The sequence below is a fragment of the Balaenoptera ricei genome, chromosome 1 (assembly GCF_028023285.1).
Source record: "Balaenoptera ricei isolate mBalRic1 chromosome 1, mBalRic1.hap2, whole genome shotgun sequence".
In the NCBI taxonomy this organism is placed as follows: domain Eukaryota; kingdom Metazoa; phylum Chordata; class Mammalia; order Artiodactyla; family Balaenopteridae; genus Balaenoptera; species Balaenoptera ricei.
Window position 1 is genome coordinate 107273239 of NC_082639.1, and position 26214 is coordinate 107299452.

At 46.1% G+C, this 26214-nt stretch overlaps 2 protein-coding genes and 1 long non-coding RNA gene across 7 annotated transcripts in view; 1 reads left to right on the top strand and 2 right to left on the bottom strand.

Annotated features, from left to right (window-relative positions):
* Positions 1-863: 863 nt before the first annotated feature.
* ACP6 (acid phosphatase 6, lysophosphatidic) lies at positions 864-19503 on the bottom strand. Of its 3 annotated transcripts, none has more exons than XM_059929276.1 (11): positions 19287-19503; positions 18837-19035; positions 11821-11949; positions 11571-11701; positions 10910-10989; positions 7721-7808; positions 6733-6865; positions 5602-5702; positions 3376-3471; positions 1708-1873; positions 864-1063 (listed from the first exon to the last, which is right to left on the bottom strand). In XM_059929276.1, exons 2-11 carry the CDS (start codon positions 19026-19028, stop codon positions 920-922), a joined length of 1260 nt encoding a protein of 419 aa, XP_059785259.1. In that variant the 5' UTR covers positions 19029-19035; positions 19287-19503; the 3' UTR covers positions 864-919. The 3 variants fall into 3 exon arrangements, with proteins under 3 accessions (XP_059785259.1, XP_059785266.1, XP_059785273.1); XM_059929283.1 differs by having other exon boundaries at positions 18837-18977; positions 19287-19501; XM_059929290.1 differs by having other exon boundaries at positions 18837-19333.
* The window catches only part of LOC132369606 (uncharacterized), a 44175-nt gene continuing 37429 nt past the window's right edge, over positions 19469-26214 (top strand). Inside the window, exon 1 of one of the 3 annotated variants that reach the window (XR_009504452.1) lies at positions 19469-19766. This is a non-coding gene — a long non-coding RNA (uncharacterized LOC132369606). The remainder of the gene's footprint in view (positions 19767-26214) is intronic. The other 2 variants (XR_009504451.1, XR_009504450.1) reach the window with 2 other exon arrangements.
* Positions 22024-23001, bottom strand: LOC132351568 (heterogeneous nuclear ribonucleoprotein A1-like). The gene has a single exon (XM_059901428.1). It carries the CDS (start codon positions 22997-22999, stop codon positions 22112-22114), a length of 888 nt encoding a protein of 295 aa, XP_059757411.1. The 5' UTR covers positions 23000-23001; the 3' UTR covers positions 22024-22111.

Sequence of the window (26214 nt, forward strand, 5' to 3'; positions counted from 1 at the left end):
TATTTTCTCTGAGAAGTAAAGGGGTTGGTGGCTCGAGATCAGAGAAAGTTTGAAATAGATTCTGGGGAAGAATGAGAAAATTGATAAGGAAATAGGGGGATCACCAGGTAACCTTGGGGGCCCAGGTCACGGTGGAGCACTTATGCTGAGAGTGGACCCGACCCGCCATGCGAGCCCTCATCCACGCTCCTGGAGCTCCAGCCACCAGAAGCCAGTGTCCTTCCTGCCAGGTCTCCACAGCAGGGCCCCACCTCATTGCCCAGCAACGTGCCCTGACCTTCAAGCCTGCCTTTTACATAACACCACTTCCTTCTTGCTTACCTGGTTAACTCCTACTCCCTCATTTTTTCTATTCAGATCAGGACAGAACGTCCCAAGAAGCGTTTAACTGCTCCCCGCAGCCCCTGCCAACTGGGGCTGGGGGTGTCTTCTCTGTACCCAAGTAGCCCCTGATCTACCTTATCACAGAATGAAATATACTGTATTGCCACCACCGATTCACTTATCTGCCTCTCCTACTGGACTGAAACAACTTGAGGGCAGTAACCTTTCACCTTTATAATGATCACTACTTAGTAGGTGCTCAGTATATGTTTGTGAAATGAAGATAAGAAAAAAGAACTGAAGTCCAAACCCACACTCAATTCTACAGGGTCATGATGTCCCCAGCCTATGCCACAGGCAGCTGCTTCTGGCCATGGAAATCAAGCCACAAAATAGGATATATCATTCTGGTCTCAACATTACACGCCTTTTCCTTTCAAGAAGAGACCCTAATATACCTACAGGAGGGAAATACCCTTCCCTTATGTTAAGGTACCTTAACCCTTGTTCCTGCCTTTCCCAAACACAACAGCTGGAGGCATTGTGTAAAGGCATTTTATTTAAAAAATCAACACATCCTACTTGTACAAATCACTCACTCTCCATTTCCAAGTCCCATCACTTGTGCTTCAGAGCAGAGTGTGTGGTATTTTTCTGGGCTCAAGGTATAAGTTGACATGGTGTTCAAGAACTTGTCCAGTGGACAGAGGCGGTCAGGGCAACCTTTTGGCACCTGCTCCTGTGGAAGAGACAGAACTCAGCAGAGGCACTGAGGACCCCATCTGGCTGTTTTCAGCTGTGCCCGGAGCTCTGAAAGGCTTTGACCCAATGGTGTGTGTATACACACATATAACAGCCAGGAAGGTCCCATTAACTGGTCAGCTTCCAGATTAAGAGCACTATGCCCTGCTTGTGAAAGTCCCTCAAGAACTGTTGGTTGAATTGACTGGGAAAACACACTCATGTTTACTCCCAAGCTGGGAAAGCTAAAGGTCTAAGCCGTGGGGAGTGATCTAGCCCCTGTCCTGGATAGCAACCTGCTGAAGCAGCCAAGGCACCAGGAGTACTGAGAGTAAACATCACCTCCCAAAGACAGCATCATTCATTGTCAAAACAGGCCTCACAGTCAGGGTGTTACATCCTGGCAGAGACGCTCAGGGGAAGAGAAGGGCGGTCCTGTTCTTAGGAGATAAGGGATAAGGCCCAAGTCCCAGCCTGCCACTATATGCCCAGTTCTGCCTTAACCCTGGGCCACAGCCTCGAGAGGATTCAGAGAGCTCAGGTGCCAGTGGAGACTCCCTGGGCCCGAGGAGGGAGACTCGGTGCTAAACCAGGTGGGTGGGGTCGCCCAGCCACCTCCCAACCCCACCCCAGAGCTCTCACCTCCCCACGGTAATAGAGCTGCACAAACCACTCCTTAGACTCCCGGTGCTGGTAGAGTTCCATGGTCAGGTCCACAGCAAACGGGGGCCATTTGTGGTCAAAAATCCCCAGGGCCATTAAGAGAGGCATGAGGGTCACATCATGAGCTGCATAGAGGTACAGCTTTCTGCAACAAGAAAACAGTTCCCCACAATTAATTCTTTACCTTAGGCCTCTGGAGGCCAGGACACTGCTGCCTTCGCGAGTGAGGAAACCGGTGACATCTACAAATCAGTTGAGCCCAGTAAAAAACTCCTTTGAAGTAGATCGTGGGGAGAACCCTTATCCGCACGCCCCTTGTTTTCATGAGGAGGGATCCCCACTGGAGTAGCTCTCCTGGCCTCCTCGTGCCCAACCAACCACCTACTCCTCCCCCGGTGAGCTTTGAGGAAGAAACTGGGCATGTGTGGCACAGCCCTACCTCTCTTCTCTCTTTGGGACCCGCCTGCCTACAGCAAATGTTCTTCCTACTCGCAGCTGTGTGATGAGTTTAGCAGAGCAAGCTCTCCTTGTTGGGGAAGGTTGCAGTTTAGGGGAATTAAGTCCATTTCATTAATATGCCTGTTTGGCCCTCAATACATTCTCTAAATGGGCTTTAATCAGTAATAAAGTTGCCTTTTAATCTACATCTACCTGATCCCTGTATCTGTCTCTTGGAAAACACTGAGGATTTTATTTGTTGACCCCCAACCTAGAAGGCTAGCATTGGACCCTACAGGACTCTACAGACACAAGGCCGAGGCGGGGCAAGGTGGCAAAGGCCAGTAAGAAATACATTGTCATTGCAGGTCTGTGAAGGGCAGGGAAGGGCATTCACATGATCTGCTATTATAAATCTAGGCCCAAAGTTCCTAAATGTTCCTATTTCAACTCACTGTCCCCTACCTTTCCCACACTCATCGCGCATTTCTAACTATGTACAATTCTTTCTCTCAAGAAGGCAGTCTACAACAGTCCTTCTCCAATATTAGGGTGCTTACAAACCACCTGGGTGTCTTGTTAAAATGCAGATTCTGATTCAGTGGGTCAGGCTGGGGCCAGAAAATCTAACAACCCCAGGTGACAGTGAAGCTGTTTATCTGCAGACCACACTTTGCTTAGCAAGTGCCCAGGACACACAACATTCCAAATCCGTGGTCCCTAACCTGGGGTTCCAGGCACTCCAAAAGTGGCAGTGGAGGTTCACGAGCCACTTCCAACATTTTTAAATGCCCAGTAGAAATCCTACCTTCCTGTATATTCAGTGAAGTTGTTTAAACAATCTATTAAGCAATTATCAGTGTTTGGGGCTATTATAATACCAAATCAGTGTGATGTCCTAATTAGCTACTCCGTTGGACACATGTTCAATTAGTTAAAAAAAAAAGGAAAAAAGGAAAAATAAATTTAGGGTTCTTTTTTACTAAAATAAAATTTCAGAACATGGTAGGACAGGTGTGGCAGGAAGAAAGGTAGAAATGTTGTGAATGTCTCTGGGACACGTGGCCTCTTAAACATCTACTTTCAGTCACTGACAGCCTCATTCTTGCCCTCCTAGAACCTGGGTTCGCTCCCTGCAGCTAGACGCCACCCCCCACCCCCCACCCCAATGCCCTCAGCCATACCAAGCCGAGCTGCTGGGCCAGGTACCTGGTCTTGCCGGGCGGAGTGGCAGGGTCCACGACTTTCAGCAGGTTGCTTTCCAGAATGTGGAGGAATTGGCCCACAGCCATCTGAAGGCTTTCCCTATGGCGAGTAAACAATATTTAAGTACCCAGTGGGCACTTGGCACACAAGTGATGCAGGCTAGTTCTGCCCCCTTGAACCTCATGAGCCCAATGAGACAGAGCTGAGAAAAGACAGGTGATGAGTGAGGGACAGAGACAGGCAGTAAGGAGAGAAACAGCGCTGCCACGGGTCTGAGGGCGCTCTGTGCGCAAAGCCTGCCAACAATAACAGCAGCAGGATACAGACCTCGTATGAACACAGCTGAGACAGGACACGTCATGGAGAAGTAGGCCTTCACGATTAAAAGAACAAAACTGGGAAGGACACGGTGTAATGGATTCCAGGAATTCCAGAAGGCCCTTAGAAAAGCCATCCAAAGGAACTGCCTAAACTACACTTCCTACGCTTCTTTGGAATTTAGACCATAAGGACTTTTCTTATTTATCTAACAAGAAGTTCAACACTAGTGCTCCCAGGCTTGGCGCTGTGGCTCCACCACTTTCATGCTCAGGACTGTCAACCTCATGATCACAAGGTGGTACCTCTACTCAAAGCATGTCTTCTCACAGTAGCAAACAAAGCTGAAAGATGGGGGCTAGTAAGTAGCAAAAAGGTTTGGTTTGGGTGCCTCACACTTTTTATCAAAGAGGAAAAAAAAAAACCTCTCCCAGAATTCCCAGAACCCAATCACTGACAAAAGGAAGCGGGGTTGCCATGATTGGCTTAGACCAATCTTTATTCATGGTGACTGGGTAAATGGCCACCTTTATAAATCAAGGAAAATTGAAGCAATAGCTGAGGAGTATGCAAATACGCTTTCCAGAAGAATGTGTGCAGGCCAAGCCAAGTTGGATGGCACTGTGAAGTTGTAACCATTTGTCCTTGAAGAAACATCAGTTTTACGAAACCAAGGCTAACGGAAAGGAGAATGGATCAGGTCTTGTTTGAAACGCTTTACACCAGGAGAAAGCAAACTATGGCCATGGGCCAAATCCAACCCACCTGCCTGTTTTTGTAAATAGAGTTTTATTGGAACACAGTTGTGCCCATTTGTTTGCGTATGATCTATGGCTGCTTTCACGCTACATGGGCTGAGATGAGCGGATGCAACGGACAATACACGGGCCGCAAAGCCTAATATATTTACTAAATATGTGTGTATGTGTTGGTGGAGGGGAAGGCAGTGAGTGACAATTTAGGTCCAGTGGGGCCACTTCAGGAAAAGATGAGGGAAGGAGACAAGTCACAGGGAGTGGCAGCAAGCCGAGTGGCGCGACTGGAGCCTTCCAGATGCCCGAGGCAAGTGCAAAGTGGACACGCTGACTTTGCGTGGGAGAAAAGCAGGCAGAGGCTCCTATGCTTATGCAAGACCAAGCAAATTCTTGAAATGTTAGCTGCTTTTTCCTCCCACTCATCTTTCCCAGGACTGTTCCTCTACTTCCCATCTCCCCTCTCTACCAAGTCCCCTATTCTGAGGACAAGCTGAATGCTTTGAACCAATCACAGAAAGGTGTTTTTTGAAATTTGGTAAGAGAGGCACTCTCCATTCTGGTAGTCAGGAAATAGGTCTTCTAAAAACAGAGCCCTAAGTACCAGTAAAATAGAGAAAACACATGATTGGCGGTCAGAAGATCTGGGTTCAAGTCCCACCTCTGCCACTTGCTGGCTGAGCCTGGGCAAGGTAGCCCACATCTCTCAGGTCCAGTTTCTCCATCTCTAAAGTGAGGACTTGGGCTTGTCAGGGATAATGACACCTACCTCACAGCGAGAACAGGAAGGTGCTTTGTAAATTGTAATGTGATGAATAAAGTAGCAATAATGATTCTTCCTTCAGCATCCCCCGCCACCCAAATCTTTTGAAACTTAAAGCAAAGGAAAAAGTCAGTGATTAAGAGAAACCCAGTCGAGAGGTGGCTCCCGGTTCTGTGTAACAGTGAATGGAAGCACTAGGTCACTAGTCCCAGCTCTGGAAATGTAAGGACCTAGGGCCGAGTCCATTCAGAAGGTCAGCAGAATGGGGTGATCTCGGCCTCTGCACACAGAGATGCCAGCTAACAAGTGTGAGCAGGCCTGATGAGCCCCCTTCCCCACACACTGGGAGGCCTGACCAAGCATGACTTTATGCCAGCAGCCGAAGAGGTTCCTCACCTGTCTTCCCTTTGCAGGATGTACAAGGCTGTGTCCACCGCTCTCTGCTCAATCATCCATGCGAACCTCTTCAACGTGGGGCAGCTCGGGAGGCTGTGCACCTGAAAGGTTCAAGGGTACAGGTTTTGAAAGAAATGCTTCTCATCCACTGAGCCTGGCAGCCAATCAGCTTTCACGGAGCCCTAGGGGGCCTGTCTTCTCCTGGGGAGAGCTCAAAAATCTATGTCCCCAAGGCCTGTCAGAAGCTATTCCTCCAGATCTAAAGGCCCAGGAAAAAAAATTGTTTTTCCTCTCTTTCTGATACTTCTCATCTACCCCAAAGTAAAAAAGCATTTGTATTTTCTTAAGCTAAAAAAAAAAAAAAAAAAAAAAAAATTGAATAAAATACAAGGCAAGGAATTCATAAATTTCTACTTGGTCTTCATTTTCCCCAAGATGATTTCTAAAAAGTATGCCATATAAATATGTTATATATGCAAACTCTTGTTTATTAACCTTAAACCTATTTTATGCATAAGCACAAGGTGCCTTTCTGCCTTCAGGGCACACCGTCAACTTCACAAGAGAAGGAAGGAAGGTCCAGGCTATACTGCCTTTGGGTGTCTGACTTTTGAATCTAGAGCAGCATTTCCTATTGTGCGGTCTTTTCAGTATTCATTAGATAAAAAAGATTCTACGGCTAAACAAGTTTGAGAAAAACAGACTTAAGGATTAACCAACTTTCTTTACGACAGGCTTCTCAGATTCTTTAATATGCTGACGTGTGTATAGACTCTCCAAAAAGTGATACAGTAAAGAGGGATTCCAAAATTTTTAGACAATAATCTCTCCCTACCATCACCCGCCCCAACCCCTGCCTGCCCACGTAATACAGGCTCACATCATGGGCATTCTGGTGAATGTGCTTTAAGAAACTCTGGTTGAGAGTTAAATGTCTGGGCTCCTAACCCAGTAAGGGGTCCTCCTTGATTGTTCCCTATCCCTCGGTTCCCACGTCCATTCTGTCTGTAAGTCCTATCACAGCTGCCTCCAAGCCAGGAGCTCTCCACCCGGTTCTAACTCAGGAGGCAGCCCACCAAGCCTCCCCCGGGGTCCCCCACCCCCAGGGCCCGAGGCGGACCGCCAGCCCACCTGCTCTGCGGCCATGTTGTCCAGGAGGATGAGGAAGTCCACTCCATCGCTACTGGCAATGCCCATCCCTTCCTTCACCTTCTTCAAGTCCTCTGAGATCCCTGGCTGCAAAGCAGCAGCCTGCCTCCGGCCTCTGCCAAAAAATAACAAGTTATTCCTTATATTTCATCACACTGTGGAGTGACTAACAGCTGACAAAGTGTATACAATTCTTCACTGGGGATCTCATTTAACCTTCAACGACGACTCATCGGGGTTAGCTAGTATTATTGCCATGGTATAGATGAATAAACTAAGTAAGACTCTATGAGGTCAAATGACTTGTCAAAGGAAGTTCGTATGTACCAGGACTAGACTAATAACCCGGATTTTCCAAATCCCACTCCAGCATGATCAAAAACAGTGCAAGCATGGCCAGGTCTGCTTGAAAGCAGCATTCTCCTTCTTCTGGGGGAACACATACTACACAGGCTTAGTGCAGCCCAGAAATACCTGAAAACTGAAAAGTGCCACCAGCCCAAACCAATCTATCCTACAGGGCGGAACGCTGGTAAGAAAAGGGGAAGCTGTGTCTTCCTCTGCTTGTCCGTCTGGATTTGCAGCTTGATGACTGACTTGCTCTTTATTTAATCATCTTTTCTGTAAGGTTCTTCATCTGCCCCATCTGAGAGCATTGAAGGACTGAAGAGAGGATATTGCTTGGTAAATGGCAAAGCCCCACTCACGGCTGTATACACCATCTTTCCAGCCCTGCGTGTGGCTCTCCCCAGGCACCCTGTACCTTCACTATTAGCCTGTCGCTGTGAGCAAGAGCTGCCTCACTTCCTGGACAGTTGATGTCAGACCTGAGCTTAATGCAATCTCTTTCATCCCTTATCCACCAGCACGGCCAGCCTGGGCAGGCCCTCAGTTCAGGGAGCGCCTGCCAGCTAAGGTGTTAAAACGCTGCCTGTTCACCCCCTGGTGAGCAAGAATCAGGGGCAGTTACCTGGTTCTTTCCCGGAGGCTCCGGCAGTTTTGGTAGTTGGGGTACAAGACTTCAGAGCTTGCTTCATCAGTGTGGATGATGACGGGTCCTGGAAGGAATGTGGGAAGCACAGGCGGGAAGAGGCTTCAGCTTGTTCTTCCCAGCAGCTCCACCCCCTTCTTCTTCTCTCTGTCTATACAGACGGAGCTGATCCCAGAGGCAGATCACCGAGGTTACACCTTAAGGACAGTGAATGCCTTCAACATGCCCTGGCCTTGCCAACAGGAGCTCTGCTGCGGTCTGAGCAATGGAGAAAGCAGTAGCAGCCTTGTTTTGTCCAGCACAACCTCTCCTGCTGGGCCACCTATAGCCGAGAGCAGGTACAGGTGCCGATCAGACTGGCACGTCCAGGACCCATTCCAAAAAACGTCACCTCGAGGTACCACCAGTACCTGGGGATTCTAATAAAGAATGCGTCCTCCCTCACTTTATCAGAACTAGGTGACATTCTTGCTTTCCAAAGTCCGATCCTATAGGCCAATATGGTGACTGACATGACAATCTGAGAAAGGTGGCCACAGGGTCACAAATTCTCTCAGACCCCATGGCCTCCCCCAAAAGAAAAACCAGGCTTCCAGATGAACTACCAGGAACCAAAGATTAGACTACAAACAGTGTTCTTACAGACCTCGCAGCAGCTTGATCCTGCCCAGAGCTCACGAGTACCCTTGTCCCATCCAACAATGCCCAAGAAAAGTGCTCTAACACCTTCCCACACTTTGCTCTGTGCCAGAGATGGCAATGGCCTGTGGTAGCGCCCTGTTCTACACAGCTCAAGCCTCACCTTCTCTGACGGCAGAGAAGTTTTTTGGAATTCACTGAGGTCAATCCATGGAGTGATTAGGTGAATCTAAACCCCAAAGAGCTATTATTTCCAAACAAATTATTGATAGCCAAAACCTCAGTATTTAAAAGTAGCCTATGGTGACTTGAGTAGAATACCAGAATTCAGACACACTTTGTTGGTCTGGACAGAAAAAGGAAATCAGACTGAAAGTCATGAGTTTAGGCCTGAATCTACAACTAACCAGTAGGATGGCCCTGGGAAGTCATTTCTCTTCTCTGGGGCTCATGTGTAAATTGAAGGGATGAGACTAGTATCAGCAATTTTCAATTGTTTCTAAAGCAGTGGAAGCTTTTTTCTCCCACTATTAGATAAGGTAATAAAAGAAAAGGTGCTGATGGCTTCAAGGTAGGGGTCCAAAGTATAGTCTACCTGCATGCCCCAACCCCCTCCTTTTCTGTAGTTTCTGACCCCTCTGAAGAATTATGGGGTTCCGCAGGAAACATTGTAAAAAAGAATAGACCAAATGATCAGGGGCCCTCTCCAGATATACATGTTTTCTGAGAAGCAGGAGAGCACAAGAGTGAAGAGTATGGATTGTGAAACCAGACTGCCAGAGTTTAAATCCCAGCTCCTCCATTTACCAGCTTTGTGTTCCTCAGATAGTCATTTAGCCTCTCTGTGCCTTAGTTCTCTTATCTGTAAATTGGGGATAATGTTACCTACCTCACAGGGTTATCACAAGAATTAAACAAGTTAATATCCGCAAAGCTCTTAGAACAATGTTTGATGTATAGTAAGTCCTTTAAATGTGAGAATAATAGTAACTATGATTTAAACCTCTAATTAACACATGATAATTCCTACCTGGTACCTGACATTAGTGTCTGGATAATGGACCTACAGTTTATGATAAATAAGGCACATTTGAGTTGGCACTCAGATGTGCACTGAATGAATGAAAGACTAAACGGTGCAGACCAACACCTTCCAGCTTCCCCCCAACAGCCTGATTCTCTGTAGTTTACTCAGAACCTTCTGGGCCTTCTCTAGGATTTTACTCTTGAAACAATATCCCAAAGTTGCACCACTTCCACCAATGGTAGCACCTTGTGGGCTTCTTAGGTCTATTCAAATCCCCTGACACTGGCCAAGACATGGAAGTAGCTGTGACAGGAGTCACAGGACTGTGAGGATGTCTGGGTCCAGTGCAGGGAGCGGCTACCCAGGCAGCCACACCGGAGGCTGGTGATGATACCACTTCCTTCCTGGCACCAAGAAACACCTTTCCTACCTCAGTGACACTTTAGGTGGTTCTGAGGAGAGGACATTTGCCTTTTAGAAGCTGAGCAAGTGAACAGCTTTCAGAAGGCCAGGCACTTTGGATTATTCCTAAACTCAGGGGCTCCCAAGAGGTAAGGAGCAGCCCATCCTGTTTGCTTTATGTTACTTAGGCTCTCTGTGTTCAGCCAACTTCAGCCAGAATTAATTAGCAGCAGTACTCAAGCCAGCTGGGGGCAAGGCCAGCCTCCTTTGGCCTGGAGGTTCTGTATTTTACAAATTTTTTAAAAGTCTGATGGAAGTTTTATCTCTATTTGAGATACTGCTACAGAAGCTAAAGAAAATAACAAGAACCTCTGCCTTATGGCATCGTTTTAGTATTTTAATATTGGTGAGGTCATGATGATCTGAAACTCAGACCAGCAATTAAATGTAAATTTCCATCAATTACGAATGACAAGATATGGCTTCATTTGAGAGTCAAAGGGCCTCAACACATGAGATCCATAAGGGAAAATAATAAATGTAGTTCTTGGTGGTGAAAAGGTTGAGAACCACTAGCTGTGCTCATTCACTGGCTGAATAGGTCAAAACCCAAACTCGACAGATTTTCTTAACTAGGAAAGGCCGTACGGAATACTGTTAATACCATCTGGGTCATGCTGTGGATTATCACCAAGACCAGGGCAGTAGCAGCAGACCCATGTCCCAGCGAAGTGTCCCTCCTGCCCTCCTTCCTTTTCAGCAGCGTCGCTACTAAACAAAAAGGCCCCAGTACTGTTCACAAGACCTGGCTGGGGCTGCCTCATGCAGCTTGTGTAGACGCTTGAGAGAAGAAGTCAGGAGCCAGAGGCGCATCAGAGCAGCTGACGCATTGCTGCAGGTGTGCAGGTCAGGCTGGCGAGGGCAGCAGCAGGCCAGACAGGGAGGGGCCTGCCAGAGTAGTAGGTACACCATGGAAGCTACATGAGCAGGAGGAGAGAGACCAAGGGGACAGACACCAAGAAAGAGAGAGCGGGGCTTTGGAAGTGAGAAGAAAAGGCTCCTCAGGGACAGGGGCTGACTCGTAGACCCCAAACTCAAACCTTCTTTCTGACATTGGAAAAGCCCAGCCAGCAAACACCGGGTAGACTCCAGATTCCGATATATGTTAGTGGAACGAATGCTGGGGAAAAAAACAAAAAGGTACATTAACTCACAAAAGGAAGATTTATATGTACACTCCACCTTATTCCACAGAGCAGCTGGGAGGCTTTCAAGACTACATAAGGGGAGCTATAGGGCAGGGAAGTATCCTTTATCTCTCTGTGGGATGGCTGCCCAAGGGACCTGAAGGCCAATGAATGTGACCTCCAGTGACCACTTGTTCACTGAATCCTACTGTACTAGGGTAACTGCTCCCAGACTACCTTGGAGGTTCTAGCAGGGGAGAGCAGCTTCTCGTATACCCTTGACCGGAGAACAGTCCTCCTCTATCGGGGAAGGTCGTCCTCTTCGACCGAGTGTGCAGCTTCGGGAGGGACACACATGGAGAGGTGGGAGAGGAAGGGGACACCCGCCTAGCTAGCCAGATCAGCAGAATCAACCCTGGCGATCAATGGGGTGACAGATGTCACAGCCAGACCGCCCTCACATCCCCCCAGACTACCTTGGATGAGAGTGGGAACCACCTGGGGCATCAGGGCAGGTTTTCTCATGCTCAGGACCTTACATTTGGGTGCAACATCCCTTTTTCAAGTGACTCACAAGACCTCCAGTGGGTTGAAGTTTGGCGAAAGAAAGGGGATGTCCTCCACGTAGTTCTTCCTCAGCCTCTCTCCCAGGGCAAACATCTGCTGCATGCCCACCTTGGTCAGCTGTCCAGCAAACATGCCCCCCTGAGGTGGGGGAGGAAGGAGAGAAGAATGAAAACATCTGGTGGCCTGCTAACCTCAGGCCAGAGCACACCATCACAGCTCTGCAGGGGGCTTTCCCAGAGCAGGGAAGCATCGCTCACCTTCAGCGTGGTCTCGTGGTACTGAGAGTCGAAAGGAGAATGTGGTTTCGGGCCACCAGCTAGATTGGTGACTGTGTAATCAAACCGAGTTTGGGGTGGGACCTCTAGTAGCTGGGGTTTCCACTCTACCTGTTGTGACCACAAAAAACAACACGTTGTTTAAAAAGGTTCTTGAAACTTAGAGCATTAATATCCAGCAGCACGTAGCTAGAATCACACTGACACTAGACAAGGAACCTTCCTATGGGAAGGAAGGAAAGAAACTTTAACTCCAGCTCCAATTAAGGGAAGAAAAGACTGCGATTTATTATTCCAGGTCTCCTCAGCCCAAGTCCTGTTATTGCTACACTAGTACTCACTGTTAAGGTGTTGCTCTGGCACTAAGCCCAGACTGAAGTAAAGGGGAGAAGCACCCAGAGTGCCGTGGCAAATGAATGAATGAACTAATGATTGAATAAGTGAATGAATATGATATAATCTCAGTGACCATATACTTAAGAATTTTTAAGAAATCAACCTGCAGGCTTTTATGGCCCCTCCTTAAGGACTCTTGTAACTACTACGTATTTCCCTTCCTTTCATCCAACTTCTCAAACAAGTAGCTGCCCTCTAAGAAACCTTCACTTCTTCACCATCTTCCTTTATTCCTTGCACTCTGGCCCCTGCCCCAACCGTACTGATTTTCGAAACATAACAAGTAGTCATAGGCCTCACAGCTCCAACTGCCCATAAAATTCTTACACGCATTGAGTCCGATGTGATGACTTCAATTTTAAAAACAAAAGTCTTTTCTTCTAATCCCATATACCAGCCCCTCTTCCCAACTGACTGTGATTCTCAAGGCTACCCCAATCCTCCTAGTTCCCAAGACTCAAACCTCTGACTCGCCCCACTGCTCCCCCATCCCCACCCCAAACCCTGTGGATCACTGGCTAGAAAAAATGTTACTCCCACTGGTCCTTCTTTTATCTTATTATTAGAGTATAAAACCTTTATTACCTCAGGCAAAGTCCTGTGACAGGCTCTCTCCCTCCCACCCCCCAAACCATAAATACATAACCACCTGATTAATCTTGCTAGGCCACTCTCATCGTATCAATAGCTTTTTCCTAATGTTCCACGAGAGAAGCATCTGCCTTTCCGGACTTTTGCCCTAGTCTCTGTCCCCAGCTGTACTGCCACTACGCCTCTCTCTTCCCCTACCCAGGCCAGACCATACCCACTGCTTCCTCTACGTCTTCTTTCAGCTTGCCTCCCTTGCTCAGAGGGACTCCTGCCCCTCTCTGTCCATCCGGCTTCTCTCCAAGGTTCAATGACAGCTCAAGCCTTACCTCCCCATCTGTGACTGCTCCAGCTTTCAGTGGCTGTCTTCTTATCTGAATTCCTACAGCACTTACAATATTTAACTCAATTTCTTACTGCTTCATTTTGTTTTAAAACTAACATTTGAAAACCTACGAGGTCACACAGCATTGTATTTATCTTGGTGCCTCCCAGAAATATCCCAGGAGATGGCTACTGGGAGTCCCAGGTCCATTCTTCCAAAAGGCATTGTCTCAGCCTCACCTGCACCTGGTCTCCAAACACCTGAGCCTCTTCCCCTGCTGGTGCTACAGCAACTGATATCGGAAGGTTGGGTGTTCAGAGCCGAGACCTTCTTCCTCCAATCTTTTAATCACTGCTCCTCCTTTCAAAGTTCTAATCCTATAACTTCCCTTCATAAAACCCTTCAAGGGCTCATGGCTGCATGATGGCCCCTGCCTCTTTCTCTTCATCAATTCTTCCCTGCCCTACACACTTCTTCTCTAGCCACACAGCTCTGTTTCCTCGAACACCATCCCCACACCTCCTGGCCTTTCAACCTCATGTTCCTTCTACCTGGAATTTTCTTTTCCCTTTCGTCTGGAAAGACTTCTGTTCATTCCACAAAACAGCTTAAATGTTCCCAGAAGCTGTGACCTTGGCCCTGCGCTCTCACAGCAGCCTCAGTGGATCTTTTTGGTAGCCTTTACCAAACTGTATTAGACAAGTCCCTTTACTAGTCTGTCCTGCCCAGTAGACTTAGCTCCTGAGAGCAGAGCCTGTGTCATCTATTGACCTCTGCATTTTGGATGTCCAACAAAGGGTCTGGCACACAGTAGGCATAATTAACAGCTCCAACAGGGAATTCCCTGGTGGTCCAGTGGTTAGGACTCTGCACTTCCATTGCAGGGGGCACAGGTTCCATCCCCGGTTGGGGAACTAAGATCCCACAAGCTGCGCAGCCAAGGGGGGAAAAAAATAGCTTCAACGATTTGCTAGATCCTGTGGAAGATACCAAGATTGAGATAACATGACCCTGCCTTTTTTGGATTTTCCGGTTAGTAGAGACAGCAAGCTATGTATGTAAATGATAGCAGAACTAAAATAGAAACTATGTGCTACAAGAAACCAGAGGAAGGCCAATAGTAGTTCAAAGGCAAGATAGACTTTCTCTTCTGGCTGAGGATTCAGGAAAAGTTTCATGGAAGGAATGGTATTTGAAATGAATAGGATTTAGACAAGCAGAGACCAGGACTTGAGAGGAAGAGGTAGGTAAGAAGAGCGGGTGGTATTCAGAATTCTAAGAATAGGTAGAAAGCTTGAGCAAAGCGGAGAAGGGGAAGAATATATAGAGGAAAGAAGTGGCTTGGTTTCCCTCAACCTGGGAGTGGTTTTCAAACTTTTTAATTAGCAAATATCAGGTTGAGTTAGATTTGTATAGTTAAAGGCAAAAACTGGAGTTCCTCGAGTTTAAGTAGGAGTGGGAACTCGGAACCCTAGCCACTCAGCCCTTAGCCAGCAGCCTCCATAGAATAGTTTGAAAGCCATCAGTATAGATCACAATTGAAATGGAAAGACTCAACGCAGAAAAGCCAATTTCAGGATGTCTGCCATAGAGCTGGTGAGAGCCTAAGGCCTCATCTAAGGCAGCAGGAATAGAAGGGGTGGATTCAAGACTTTTGAGTCAAACCTGGCAAGTGAGTAGATAAAAGCTTTATTTGGAGGCGATATTGGTAGGTAAACAAGAAAGAATAAAGAGAAAATGACTTTCATTTTGAGTCTGGGTAAAGGTGGTAAAGGGTAATGGAGGAACTCCTTGACTAAAACTAAGGCCAAGACAGAAGAATAGCTGCCAAACTGAGTTCAGGTTTGTACAATTTAAGTTTCAGACATCTCCTTTGAGTTCCCAGCACTCCCCGCATATTCCCATAATTGGAATCTGTTTTGTCTCTCTCCTTCATCACATTGTAATCTCTTTTCTCTTTTACAGCTGAGATTGAATTAACCATCCTTGTAAGCCCAGTGTCTAAGCACAGGTCCTGATACCAGGTCCACAGGGCTCGCTCAGCCACACTAAGAAACTCCTCCTGTTAGGTGCATTCACCAACAGAGGATCTCTGGTTTCCCTAGGAGATGACTCCTGAGGTCTAGGTCATGTCAAGCCTAGAGTACACATTTTCAAATTTTCAAGGATGGATGATACATGAGCTGCATACATGGTGTCCATCCCACATACACACCCTCATTCTTGTGCCTGCTTTTCAGCTTTGGAGTTACTGGCAAAGACTAACTTTATAATTTTATTTACTTATACTCCATTTTCAAGAACTAACTTAAAGTAAGTGGTAGCAATACCTAAAATACAGTAAGATAAGCAATTCAAAGTAGACAAGAAAGACAAAAGCAAATGAGTATATAGGGACCAAAAATATGGATACAGTAATAGTTTCTCAAAAAAATATATGCTATAAAGATCCATATACTTACTGTAGGTGGGCCAAAAGAGTCAGCACTAAGCTTTCTGGCTTTTATGTACAAGGAGAAACTTGATCAGCTAGACAAGCTTAAAGATAAAAGCAAGGCAACTGTTCAGGAGAAGCACACCATTTCTCATGCTAACAGACAAATTCCTCCCAAGGGTCCTCATAAAGAGGATATAATGAACATCTTTTCAGTAGTCACAGCAATGAGTTTTGTGGGATTGTTTCTCATTGTTCCCTCGACACAGAATGATAGCATCTCACCAAAGCACATTTCCGTGAAGACAGTACTACACTGGGATCAATATGCTACATTCAGGTAAAAGAAAAAAAATCTACGTAAAAGTAAACAAGAACTTCCAGGTGTAGATTTTAGAATAAACTAATGATTTGAAACCTTGCACACTGCACAGTAGTATCACTGGGAAATTGTTTTAAAGTTACTGATGCCTGAGCCCCCTCCTGGGCTAATGACATCCAGATCTCCTGGGGATGGGGCCTCAGTTTTTTAAATGCTACCCAGTCCAGATAATTCTAAAGCTTCACCAGAGAAGCTTTTACCATATCTGGATGCTCTGGGTCAATTAAATCAGAATCTCTGGGAGAGAGACCTAGGCATCAGTATTTTTTAAAGCTCCCCAGTTGAGTCCAATGTCCCACCAAGGTTAAGAACCACCACTGCACAGGAATGAATGTATTGACTGGCACATCCTTTGTGTAATGCTTCCTGAAAACTGCTGCTCTTAGCTGAGTTTTGAATAAGTATTAATCAACACTGATACTGACATTATCCTTCCTAGCTCATCTACACTATCAAATAAATATGGACCCAAATGTCTTCATGAACAGTGGAGCTGGAACGCGTTGGACTTAATTTTATAAAAACTGAGGAATCTTCCTGGGTTGGGGGCTATTTTGCCATCATATAGAGAGGCGCTGAGGGAAATCCAAAAGTAGGGCCAAATTTATCTTTTGAAAGCGTACCTGGATCTAATCTAACAACCAGAAAAAATGGACAATCAAGTTCCAGAGTTTTATTTCCAGAGCACAGATACAACTTTTAGGAAGATAGGTTAATTCATCAGCCATTCAAGCCATAAGAAAACAACTCAATAAAACATCTAGTTTTAAACAATGATATTTTCTGAGGATTTGTGAGATAACTGAATGGATTGACTTGTCACATAAGTTTCTCTATAAACTAGTCAGAAGTCTGGAAATATCTACCAAAGGCAATTTTAGTTTTAGAATTGTTGTCAAGGTCCTTTCTGACTATAATTAATAGCAGAACCACGAAGATTAGAAAATCCCAATAACAACCTCTATTAAATTGGAGCTTGAAAAAAAAACCTGAGAGAGAATATCCAGAAACAAGTTACAGGAGGCTGATGATACTTGCTCATAGCCTAAGTTGAACAAGAGTTGGTTCTACCCCTCGCTTTTATGCACAAGGCTTTATACAAGATAACCAAAGACGTTCAGTGCATCTGCCTAAAGTCTAGAGAATGTGAGCAGGCAAAAGAGGTAATGTGCCTTATCTAATTGCAAAATAACACCGAGGACTCAGATTCTCTATATTTTGTGGCTACAAAGACAGAAATTGAATGAAGCCGGCAGTCTACCTGAGCTACAACTGCCGCTTCCAGCATAAAGGCAGAAGATACTCATCACACATCCACTGGCTCAGGAGAAAGCCCTAAAAGAATCTAAATCTGTTTCTGGGTCCTTTAGGGAGCACATATACTGTCTGTAGGAGGTCCAGGCTTAGACATTCAGACTTTTATTCACTGCCACCACTGATAACTTTGTCTTCTATTCTTGTATGTCATTTTCCATACAGCCTTTCTGGACCGAGAATAAATGGCGAAGAAAGGGGAGTACACAAGAGATGGGCTATGTACAAAACTATAAGGAAAATTTAGTGACCTAATATAAAAAGGCAAAGTAAGAGACTGAAAAAAAGGTCAAAGTATCCAAAAAAAGGAAAGAAAGAAAGAGAAGGAAAGGAATGGAATTCAGGCACCAGATAGAACGTGGTATAGCCACATAGAAAGGCTAACTAGAAGCCTGATAATAGAATTAAATGCCTGACAAAATTTATTCATTTCTGTGGGAAGTGCTTTAGAGGTTTGATTTCATGTGTGGCCAGCTTTAAAAACTGGGTTTTCAGTTGTACAATGTGAGTTGTACAACCTTGAGGGTTTCTTAAAAGCAGCTGTCACCATGAGTATGTCTAGTATCAGATTTGGACATCCTGTTGAACCTGCTCCAACATCAACCTGGAGAACCAACAATGCAAAAGCACCCCACAGGTTAAGTTTGACACCTGGATGCCTGGGGATTTCAGGTTTCCTATTTATCTTCACTAGGAAGACAGTTCTTTAATCACAGGCCTGCCTGCTATGAAAGGCCAGAGATCTTTACTGGCTCTCCCCAAGAGTCAAATCCAGAGAGGGTAATCATTTTCAAAACTGACTACTTGTACTTTAATCATAATTATCCTGACCAAAACCAGGTAGATTTTAAGACATAAGCCACAAGACTAAACAATTAAACATTTTTTTTCCTACCTCAGATTCCTTCCACAATAGGTTTAGGAACCCAAAATAAAAAAGGAGAGCTCCAAGATACAGCACTTGTTACCAAAAAAATCTTCAGGATCTCAAATGGTATCCAGCAAACCCTGAGAGAAAGCTGCAGTAAAATCTGTTCCCAAAGGTATTAACCTCTGTTATCCACTGTGACCCCAGTTAGGGTGGTTCCTGTCACAAAGGTCCCTGCAGCTCTTTGACAATCGTCAAAATGGTCACACATAAATGCACTACACCCTTGTACTCAAGTTCCCACAAATATTTATTAGAAATGCAGACTCTCAGGCCCTACCCCACGTCGGCGGAATCAGAATCTGCATTTTAACAAGATCCTAGGAGATTTATACGCACCATGGGAAGCACACTACTACTACTAGCTGTGCTTCATCACAGCCAGCGGGGGGCGTAACTGGAAGTTTCCGGTCTGCCCTACAATCCGAGAGCCCGAGGGGTCTTGGGGGGGGCGGGGGCGGGCAGCAGGCCAGCACCTTTGCTCAAATTGTTTTCCCTTTGTCTGGACCCAGCCCGAACCCCCGCTCCGTGAGAGTAAAATTCCAAAGGTGGTGTGTGTTGGGGCGAAGAGCCCGGCCCGCCACTGGATGGCCACACAGTCCTCGCCCCACCAGCCCCGCCGATCTCTCACCTGCTCCTCCCGCGGAAGCGCCTTGAGAGGGCTCCGCGCCCCGTGTCGAAACACGACTTGCACCATTTTCAACTCCAGCAGGCTTCGGTCGACGGAATTCTGGTCGTCAGACCCCCGCTGCTCCGCCAGAGCCACCCGCCGCTGGTGGAGGCAGTACGCCAGCGAGGTCAGGACGCCCACCGGAGCCCACATGCGCACCCTGAAGACCCGGGAGATCATGGTGGAAACCCCTCGGCTCCCCTCCGGGGTGAGGGTGCAGAAAGCGAATACAAGTCCTCCGCGATCGACGGGGCTCAGCAGCCGCCCCCAAGTTCCCGGGAACCAGTGGGCGAGCACATCCACCCACCCAAGCTGCGACCGCTGCGACTCCCAGCTGTGAAGGGGACCCCGAGTGGGAGCGTGGGGGAAGAAGCGGAGGTGGGAGCAGCGATGACTCCCCGGGAGTTTTACCCAGGGTCGGAGTTGGCCTCTCCCGCCGCAGACTGGGAGGGGGAGCGGGGAGCTCAGCTCCTTATCCTTCGTCCTCTAGGGAACCTTAAACTTGTATTCCAAGTTCGGCCTCCAGCACTCTTGACGGGACAGGAACCTTCCCAGAGTTCCTGGGCGGCAGTGACTCCATTAACACAGATCACTGAACTCCACTTTTTTATAAGCAAGCTCCCACCCACTTTCTCATCCACCCGGGGACCTGCCCCAAGCGGGCCCGCGCAGAGGAGCACGGGAAAACGAGTCCCGCGGTGACTCCTATCCGGAGGCTCTGAGTTGCGAGAACTACAACTCCCACAAGGCGGCGCGCAGCGGGCCCTCCCCGGGAGGTATTACCCCGCCCCCGGCAGTGGGCCTAGCCCCTCAGGACGGCAGGTTGGAAGTCACGAGAACTGGCGGCCAGCGTGTGTAGGAGTGAATCCGCTAGTTTGCCAAGCTGATTGGGTAAGAGACATGAAGACAGGGGTAGATAGAATTGGGTAGTGAAGTCGATTTATTTCGGGTCTACTGAGTGTAGAAGACTTCCTTGAAGTCCTGGAAGTTGGGGTTCCTGAATTAAGAGCCACGTACCGTTTGCGAAGGGCGGCACTAGGCGCTTTATATTTAATTTTCATTTGCTATTTCCCTTCTATGTTTAAAGAGGCTTAAATCGTTGCAAACGTATAGAACTTCAAGCTCATTGATGTGTTTATTTACATCCAGAATATTTCCTGTGGGAAAATCCAGGCTCTGCGTGCAGATGTCCCAGTGACTAAGCACCTTAGCTAAGCCTCAACCACCTGCTGGTCTGGTTTCTCATGAATGTACAGCGGCCCCAAACCACTATTCCAGATCTTTGCAGCAGAGCACAGTGAAACCATCTGTGTCCATCTCAAGGCAAAGGTCAAGTTGTGAGGAGAGTCGGAATATGTTGACATTAAAAAAAAACCAAATTCAGCAGTCAATTTGAAGATCTAATTGGCTTTATTCAACTATTCATGAATTGGGCAGCATCCCGTCTAGCAACTAGAAGAATGCTGGGAGTGGTTGTACAAAATGGAAAGCTTTTAATAGGCAGAAGGAGGGTGGGGCAAGAAGGTACTAAAAAAAAGAAAAGAAGGGTTCCCCTTCTGGGAAGGGGGCCCGCAAGGGTTTTATCATGCAGATTGCCTCTTCTGGGGGTGGGAAAGGGGGTTGATGGAGAGGGACCACGTGACAGGTTACCTTACTGGTGCTTAACCAGAAAATTCCATACTGGTCCATTAACATTACATTTATGGGGGAGGCAGAAACTGCAATTAGACATGGGTACTAAACCTAGATAATAAATCTAGGTTTGGTATCATGGGCTTTAGCACTAGTGATGCCACTTCGGGCCTGTGGTTTTCTTTTTAACACCATGCAACCAATTCTTTTATCATTCTAAATTCTATCATTGAATCAAACTGGGCAAGATGTGAGGGCAACATGCTTATGGAGTATGGCTCCTGACCTGAGTCTAAACTAGTTCACCAAGCTAGAAAAGTCTGAATGTCCTACTGTCGGGAAGGGTCAGTTTGGAACACTGCACATTGTCACATTTTTCCCCCTGGCCTAGCCCATGGACTCACTTCTCAGAGTCTTACTGTGTGTCCTGATACTATTAAAAACTGAAAGCTGTTTTTCTAGCTGAAGTAAGGTATCAGGAGCACCAGACAACTCAGCTTCGGAACCTGTGTAACGAAATGTAACCTCAGTGGGGAAAGCTGTTCTCAGCAGTTGAGTGAAAACATGGTATAACTTTAGTGCAGAAGGGCCCTGGTGTTTGAGCAGCTTCAGCAGTCCTGGTTGTGCTAGCACATCAGAGCAGCTTCAAGGCAATGTAATGTTGGCATCTGGACGCCATTCCCTTCTGCATAATGGACAGGCCACCCTAGTCCACACCCTTACCCTGGCAACCTCAGCACAGACCTGTCAGGCATCATGAGCAGCACCTTTGACCTGGATAAGCCTGTGCTGCCAGGGTGCCGTGTGTAGTTGAGGTGAGGGGTAGTGCTGTGGCTGGCTTTGCAACAGATCTCTGCAGGAAGCCAGAGCAAGTGAGGTTGGAAAATGACAGATTCCATGTGGCACTGTTTGTCAGCACATGTGAGACAACACTTGGGAAGCCCTGTAAATATTTGGTGTGTTATGTACGGTGGTGCTGGTAGTGTTAGTAAATTGCAGTTTAAAATCCTAGAAATCCTGAAATCATGCTCTGGGGCTGCAGAGTGGCAAGGGTGGGGTGGGTGGTTGGTCATGGGGGACTGAGCAACTGATATTGTGACCTTGGCTTTATCATCAGGCAGGTTTGGCTTGGGAAATAAGCCCTCTTCCCACCAAATTGTCCTCAGAGGGTTGGCTTTAATATTATGCCAAAACTTGGTTTGAATTATGAGATAAGGAACAACCACATTCACTGTTTTTGTTTTTTTTTTTTTTGTTTTTAAAAAAGACACATTTATTCAGCATCATGATCAGACTATTACATTTAGCAATCAACAGCATGGGTGCAAAAAAAAAAAAAAATCTACATTAAAACTCTTTGTTGGAATGCTTTACACTTTCCACAGAACAGAAACTAAAATAACCTGTTATACAATTAGTCACAAATACAGTCCTCGAGTTTTTTTGCCCATACACATGAGTATTGTCTAAAACATGTCTTCTTTGTAGCAGCTAGGCCCTGCCACCACTGTGCTTGGCTGAGTTCACAAATCTGTTGTAACCTGTAGCTTCCCTGTCACTTCTCTGGCTCTCTTCTCCTGCTAAGCTTTGTTTCCTGGCAGTAATCAAAACCTTCTGCCACTGCCATAGCTATTGCTGCTGCTGGAACCGCCATAGCCACCTTGATTTCGTGGTTTGGCAAAGTACTGGCCTCCACCACCATAAGGGCCAGAACTTCTGCCTCCAAAGTTTCCTCCTTTCATGGGTCCAAAATTTGAAGATTGATTGTTGTAACTGCCAAAATCATTGTCGCTTCCACCACCTCCAAAATTGCTTCCTCGACCACTGAAGTTTCCTCCACGACCAAAGTTGTCATTCCCACCAAAACCACCTCCCCGACCACCACCAAAGTTTCCAGAACCACTTCGACCTCTTTGGCTGGATGAGGCACTAGGCATCTCTTGCTTTGGTAGGGCTTTCCTTACTTCACAGTTGTGGCCATTCACAGTGTGGTATTTCTGAATGACAATCTTGTCTACAGAGTCATGGTCATCAAAGCTTACGAAAGCAAAGCCTCTCTTTTTGCCACTGCCTCGATCTGTCATGATTTCAATCACTTCAATTTTCCCATACTGTTCAAAATAATCTCTTAGGTGATGTTCTTCAGTGTCTTCTTTAATGCCACCAACAAAAATCTTTTTCACAGTTAAGTGGGCACCAGGTCTTTGAGAATCTTCTCTTGAGACGGCCCTCTTTGGTTCCACCACTCTTCCATCCACCTTGTGTGGCCTTGCATTCATGGCCATATCCACCTCCTCTGCAGTGGCATATGTGACAAACCCGAAGCCTCTGGAGCGTTTGGTGTTTGGATCCCTCATTACCACACAATCTGTGAGCGTTCCCCACTGCTCAAAATGGCTCCTCAGACTCTCATCGGTTGTTTCAAAGCTCAAACCTCCGATGAAGAGCTTCCGCAGCTGTTTGGGCTCTTTGGGTGACTCTGACTTAGACATGACGGCAGTGGAGGTGGGGGGAGACGTCAACGATGCTTACTCGGCGGCGTCCACGGGCAGAAAGGAGTAATCTACCGAACGTATCTCACATTCACTGTTTTATCTCCAGTAGTGAACACAGTGCTTGAGTCATAAGTACTCCATAAATACTTGCGGAATGAAATTATAGAATATATCGTAGGAATGTTGTTGAGGGCATTGTTCATTACATCGCTTATTGCTCCCTATATAAATCGCCTCTTGAGAAATTTGTTTTAGTGTTAGCATTAGAACAAACATTAAAACGTATGAAGATTACTTTTCCTTCATTTTTGCCTTGGCTGATAGGAAGCTTGGAGCTTAATTTTAAACTTAACCACAGCAAATATTTAGAACCTAATAGCTAGTGTAACTGTGATCTTTTCCTCCAGGATATCACCCTGGATTGGAAGGGGGCAAAACTGGAGAAAGGTCAGGCTGTTGCAGGCTTCCAGGTGTGAAACCTTTAGGAGGGAGAGTTAACAGAGAGTGAGAGGGAGGATGGCGTCAAGGATGACTTCTTAGTTCCTAGGTCGGGCAACTTGCAGAGGATGCCTTTTACCCGGAAGGAGGTTGAGCAGAAAGTAGCAAGTTAATTTTGAATATGTACATCATGAGGTTACCTGTGAGGCATGTAAGTACAAATGCCCTCTAGATTTCATGGATCTGGAACTCAGGATAAATTTGGCGTAGGAATATATAGGTGGAACTCCTCCACGCATACTTATTAATTGAAACAGTAGGAGCGGTTAAGATTCCCAGGGTGAGTGAGTCGAGTAGGAGAGAAACAGGGGGCTAGGGCAGGACTCTGAGTGTTACGGAGCAAGGGCTCGCTGCGCAACCCGCATAGAGGCCAATACTATGGCACTGGCTTTTGAGAAAAGAGCTTTATCTTGAAGTCGACTGATAAGGAGGCGGGAGGCAAGGTTCTCAAACTTGTGTCCTTGATCTGTCGTCGGGGCAAAGTTTAAGGGGTTAGAGAAATTTCAAACCTGGAAGCTGATTGGCTAGTCTTGAATTAGTCCATATGAGCTACTCATGCTGCTGGAAGCCAGGTTTTTCTTATTGAAGGACTTCTCACTTTGTAAAAGGCTCTGGTGGCAACATTTCCGGAGGCAAGTCAGGTTTGTGGGTTCAAGCCCCACCCTAAGGGAGCCAATATAAAAGGTTACAGCTGCTGAAGTACTCAGAGGATTAGAGTCCAAAACCCTGGGTTAGAGTCTGCAGTCTTTGGATTTCTCTGCTTGGCTATGTTTGTCGGTGACTGTTATTTGTGAGGAATTGGCCAATAGGGTTAACTATTGGATGACTGCAGCAAAGCTTTGCTGAATCTGCTGCCTGTCATTTTGCTCTGGTTATCCTGAGGAAAAAACACTTCCAAAATGGGGAATGTTAACAGTACCCCTGCTAATTTAACAGGAAGGGGGGAAAAAAGAAAGAAAAACATGATCATATCAATCAGTCTAAGGAATAGAGTAAGCACAGTAAAAGTAATTAGGAAATATAAGGAGTAAAATCAGTGAAATGGGAGCTAGGAGAAATCATCAATTTCCAAATGGGAGGTCAGCATGGATTAAAAAGCAAAGCTTTGTGTCTTTAGAGTGATTTGACGAAAGACAGATTAAAGAGAAACAAAACAAGTGGGGCAACGTTATTAGACAAATAGATATTTTAGGAAGGTTGAGATTGTTAAGGTAGTAACAGGACAAACAGTGATTTTACAATATATAATTACTTGCAGTTTAAATAAATACAATAGTCAAACTTGGCCTACATTTATCCAACTGTAAAATAAAGCAAAAAATCTTCCAAAACACAAGCAAAACTTGATAACATTTTTGTGAAAATAGCTCTTAAATACATCTAGAGAATGGCCTGAGAAGATTGAAGTATTTTGAAGATGGAGATAATGTTTCTAATGCAGATAATAACTAGAATCATCTGGGTGTAGATCTCTGTCAGTAAGTTTGTGCTTTGTTCTGTTTGTACCTGTCCTTTCTGATAACAATATGGTTCTTTTAACGATGTGCTTTTATTCTGTAATTTTTAATGTATTATGTTCTTGGTGTTCTATTTGACTTCCTACTGTGTATGGTATACTGGAGTTATGAAAAAGAAGAAAATGATTTTCTTTTGTAACACTGCCTGGCCCAGTATCAGCTGGGGTCAGGGGAAAATGTCCCAAGAATGGGTCTTCTAATTGTAAGACTATTTTACAGTTAGACTTGGTTTGCAAAAGAGAGGAGAAATGGGACAAAATCAGCTTTATCCCTGTTTCTTGCAAGGGAGGAGTCTTTTACAATTAGACACATTTTAGTTTTTCTTCATTGAGAATTTTAACCCTCTTTTGTATGAGCCAGACTATCAAGGAGCTAGCATTGAACTGCTTTTAAGTGTGTGTGTGTGTGTGTGTGTATCACACACACACACACACACACACACTATTTTGAGCAATATAGTGAAGGAAATCTGGTCAGCCAGCTGCAAAACTCAGACTTCACGAAGGGCTTGTTTTTCTTGAGAGAAGGAACTCCCAGATGGAGAACCCTTGGCTGTGCTACCATCAGCTCTGCCTTGCACTGTGGTTATCAACTTTCTTCAGATCAGGAGTAGGCAGGTACAAGTAGTGGGCTCACGACATTTGACCTTGACTAGTTTTTCTAAGTTATTTTGTTCAGCAGCGAAACCTGAGTCTCTATATCAGAATAAGAATTTGCAGAAGATATGTAAAGTTATGGTTCAGAGGAAGACCCTCAGAAAAAACCTGTTTTCCCTGAGTCAGAGCCCAGTGATGATCTCGACTTAACTACATTTGACTCCTCCTTTGGTGCCTCCCGCCATTCCCCCACCTTATGAAGGGGGAAACCCCTCTGAGTGGTGCCGAGGCTTCCACCGGCAATCCTCCTAGAGCCCCAGGTCTGGCCCCAGCCCTGTACCCTTCCTTACCAGAGAGTCAACAGGGTCTCCCCTCCCCATACCCGCGAGGGTACTCAATTTGACCCAGGGGGTACTGTGCCTCAGGCAGGGCAATATCCATGGAGACAAGTTCCCACAGGTCTAAATGACCAAGGTCAACCCAGGGGATCTGTATATGTGCCCTCCTCCTTTTCTATCTCTGATCTGTATAATTGGAAAAAAGCATATTTAAAGCACAGCTTTCCATATGTGCCTGAATGCCCTACTCCCTTGTTGAGGCA

Excerpts from the sequence above, each read along its gene's own strand:
- LOC132351568 (XM_059901428.1), bottom strand. The coding sequence starts at position 22,999 with ATGTCTAAGTCAGAGTCACCCAAAGAGCCCAAACAGCTGCGGAAGCTC.
- ACP6 (XM_059929290.1), bottom strand. The coding sequence starts at position 19,055 with ATGATCTCCCGGGTCTTCAGGGTGCGCATGTGGGCTCCGGTGGGCGTC. Across the intron at positions 6,866-7,720 it reads AGCCTCCGGGAAAGAACCAG|AGGCCGGAGGCAGGCTGCTG; the intron begins GTAACTGCCCCT and ends ATTTTTTGGCAG. Across the intron at positions 3,472-5,601 it reads ATCCTGCAAAGGGAAGACAG|GGAAAGCCTTCAGATGGCTG; the intron begins GTGAGGAACCTC and ends TACTCGCCATAG.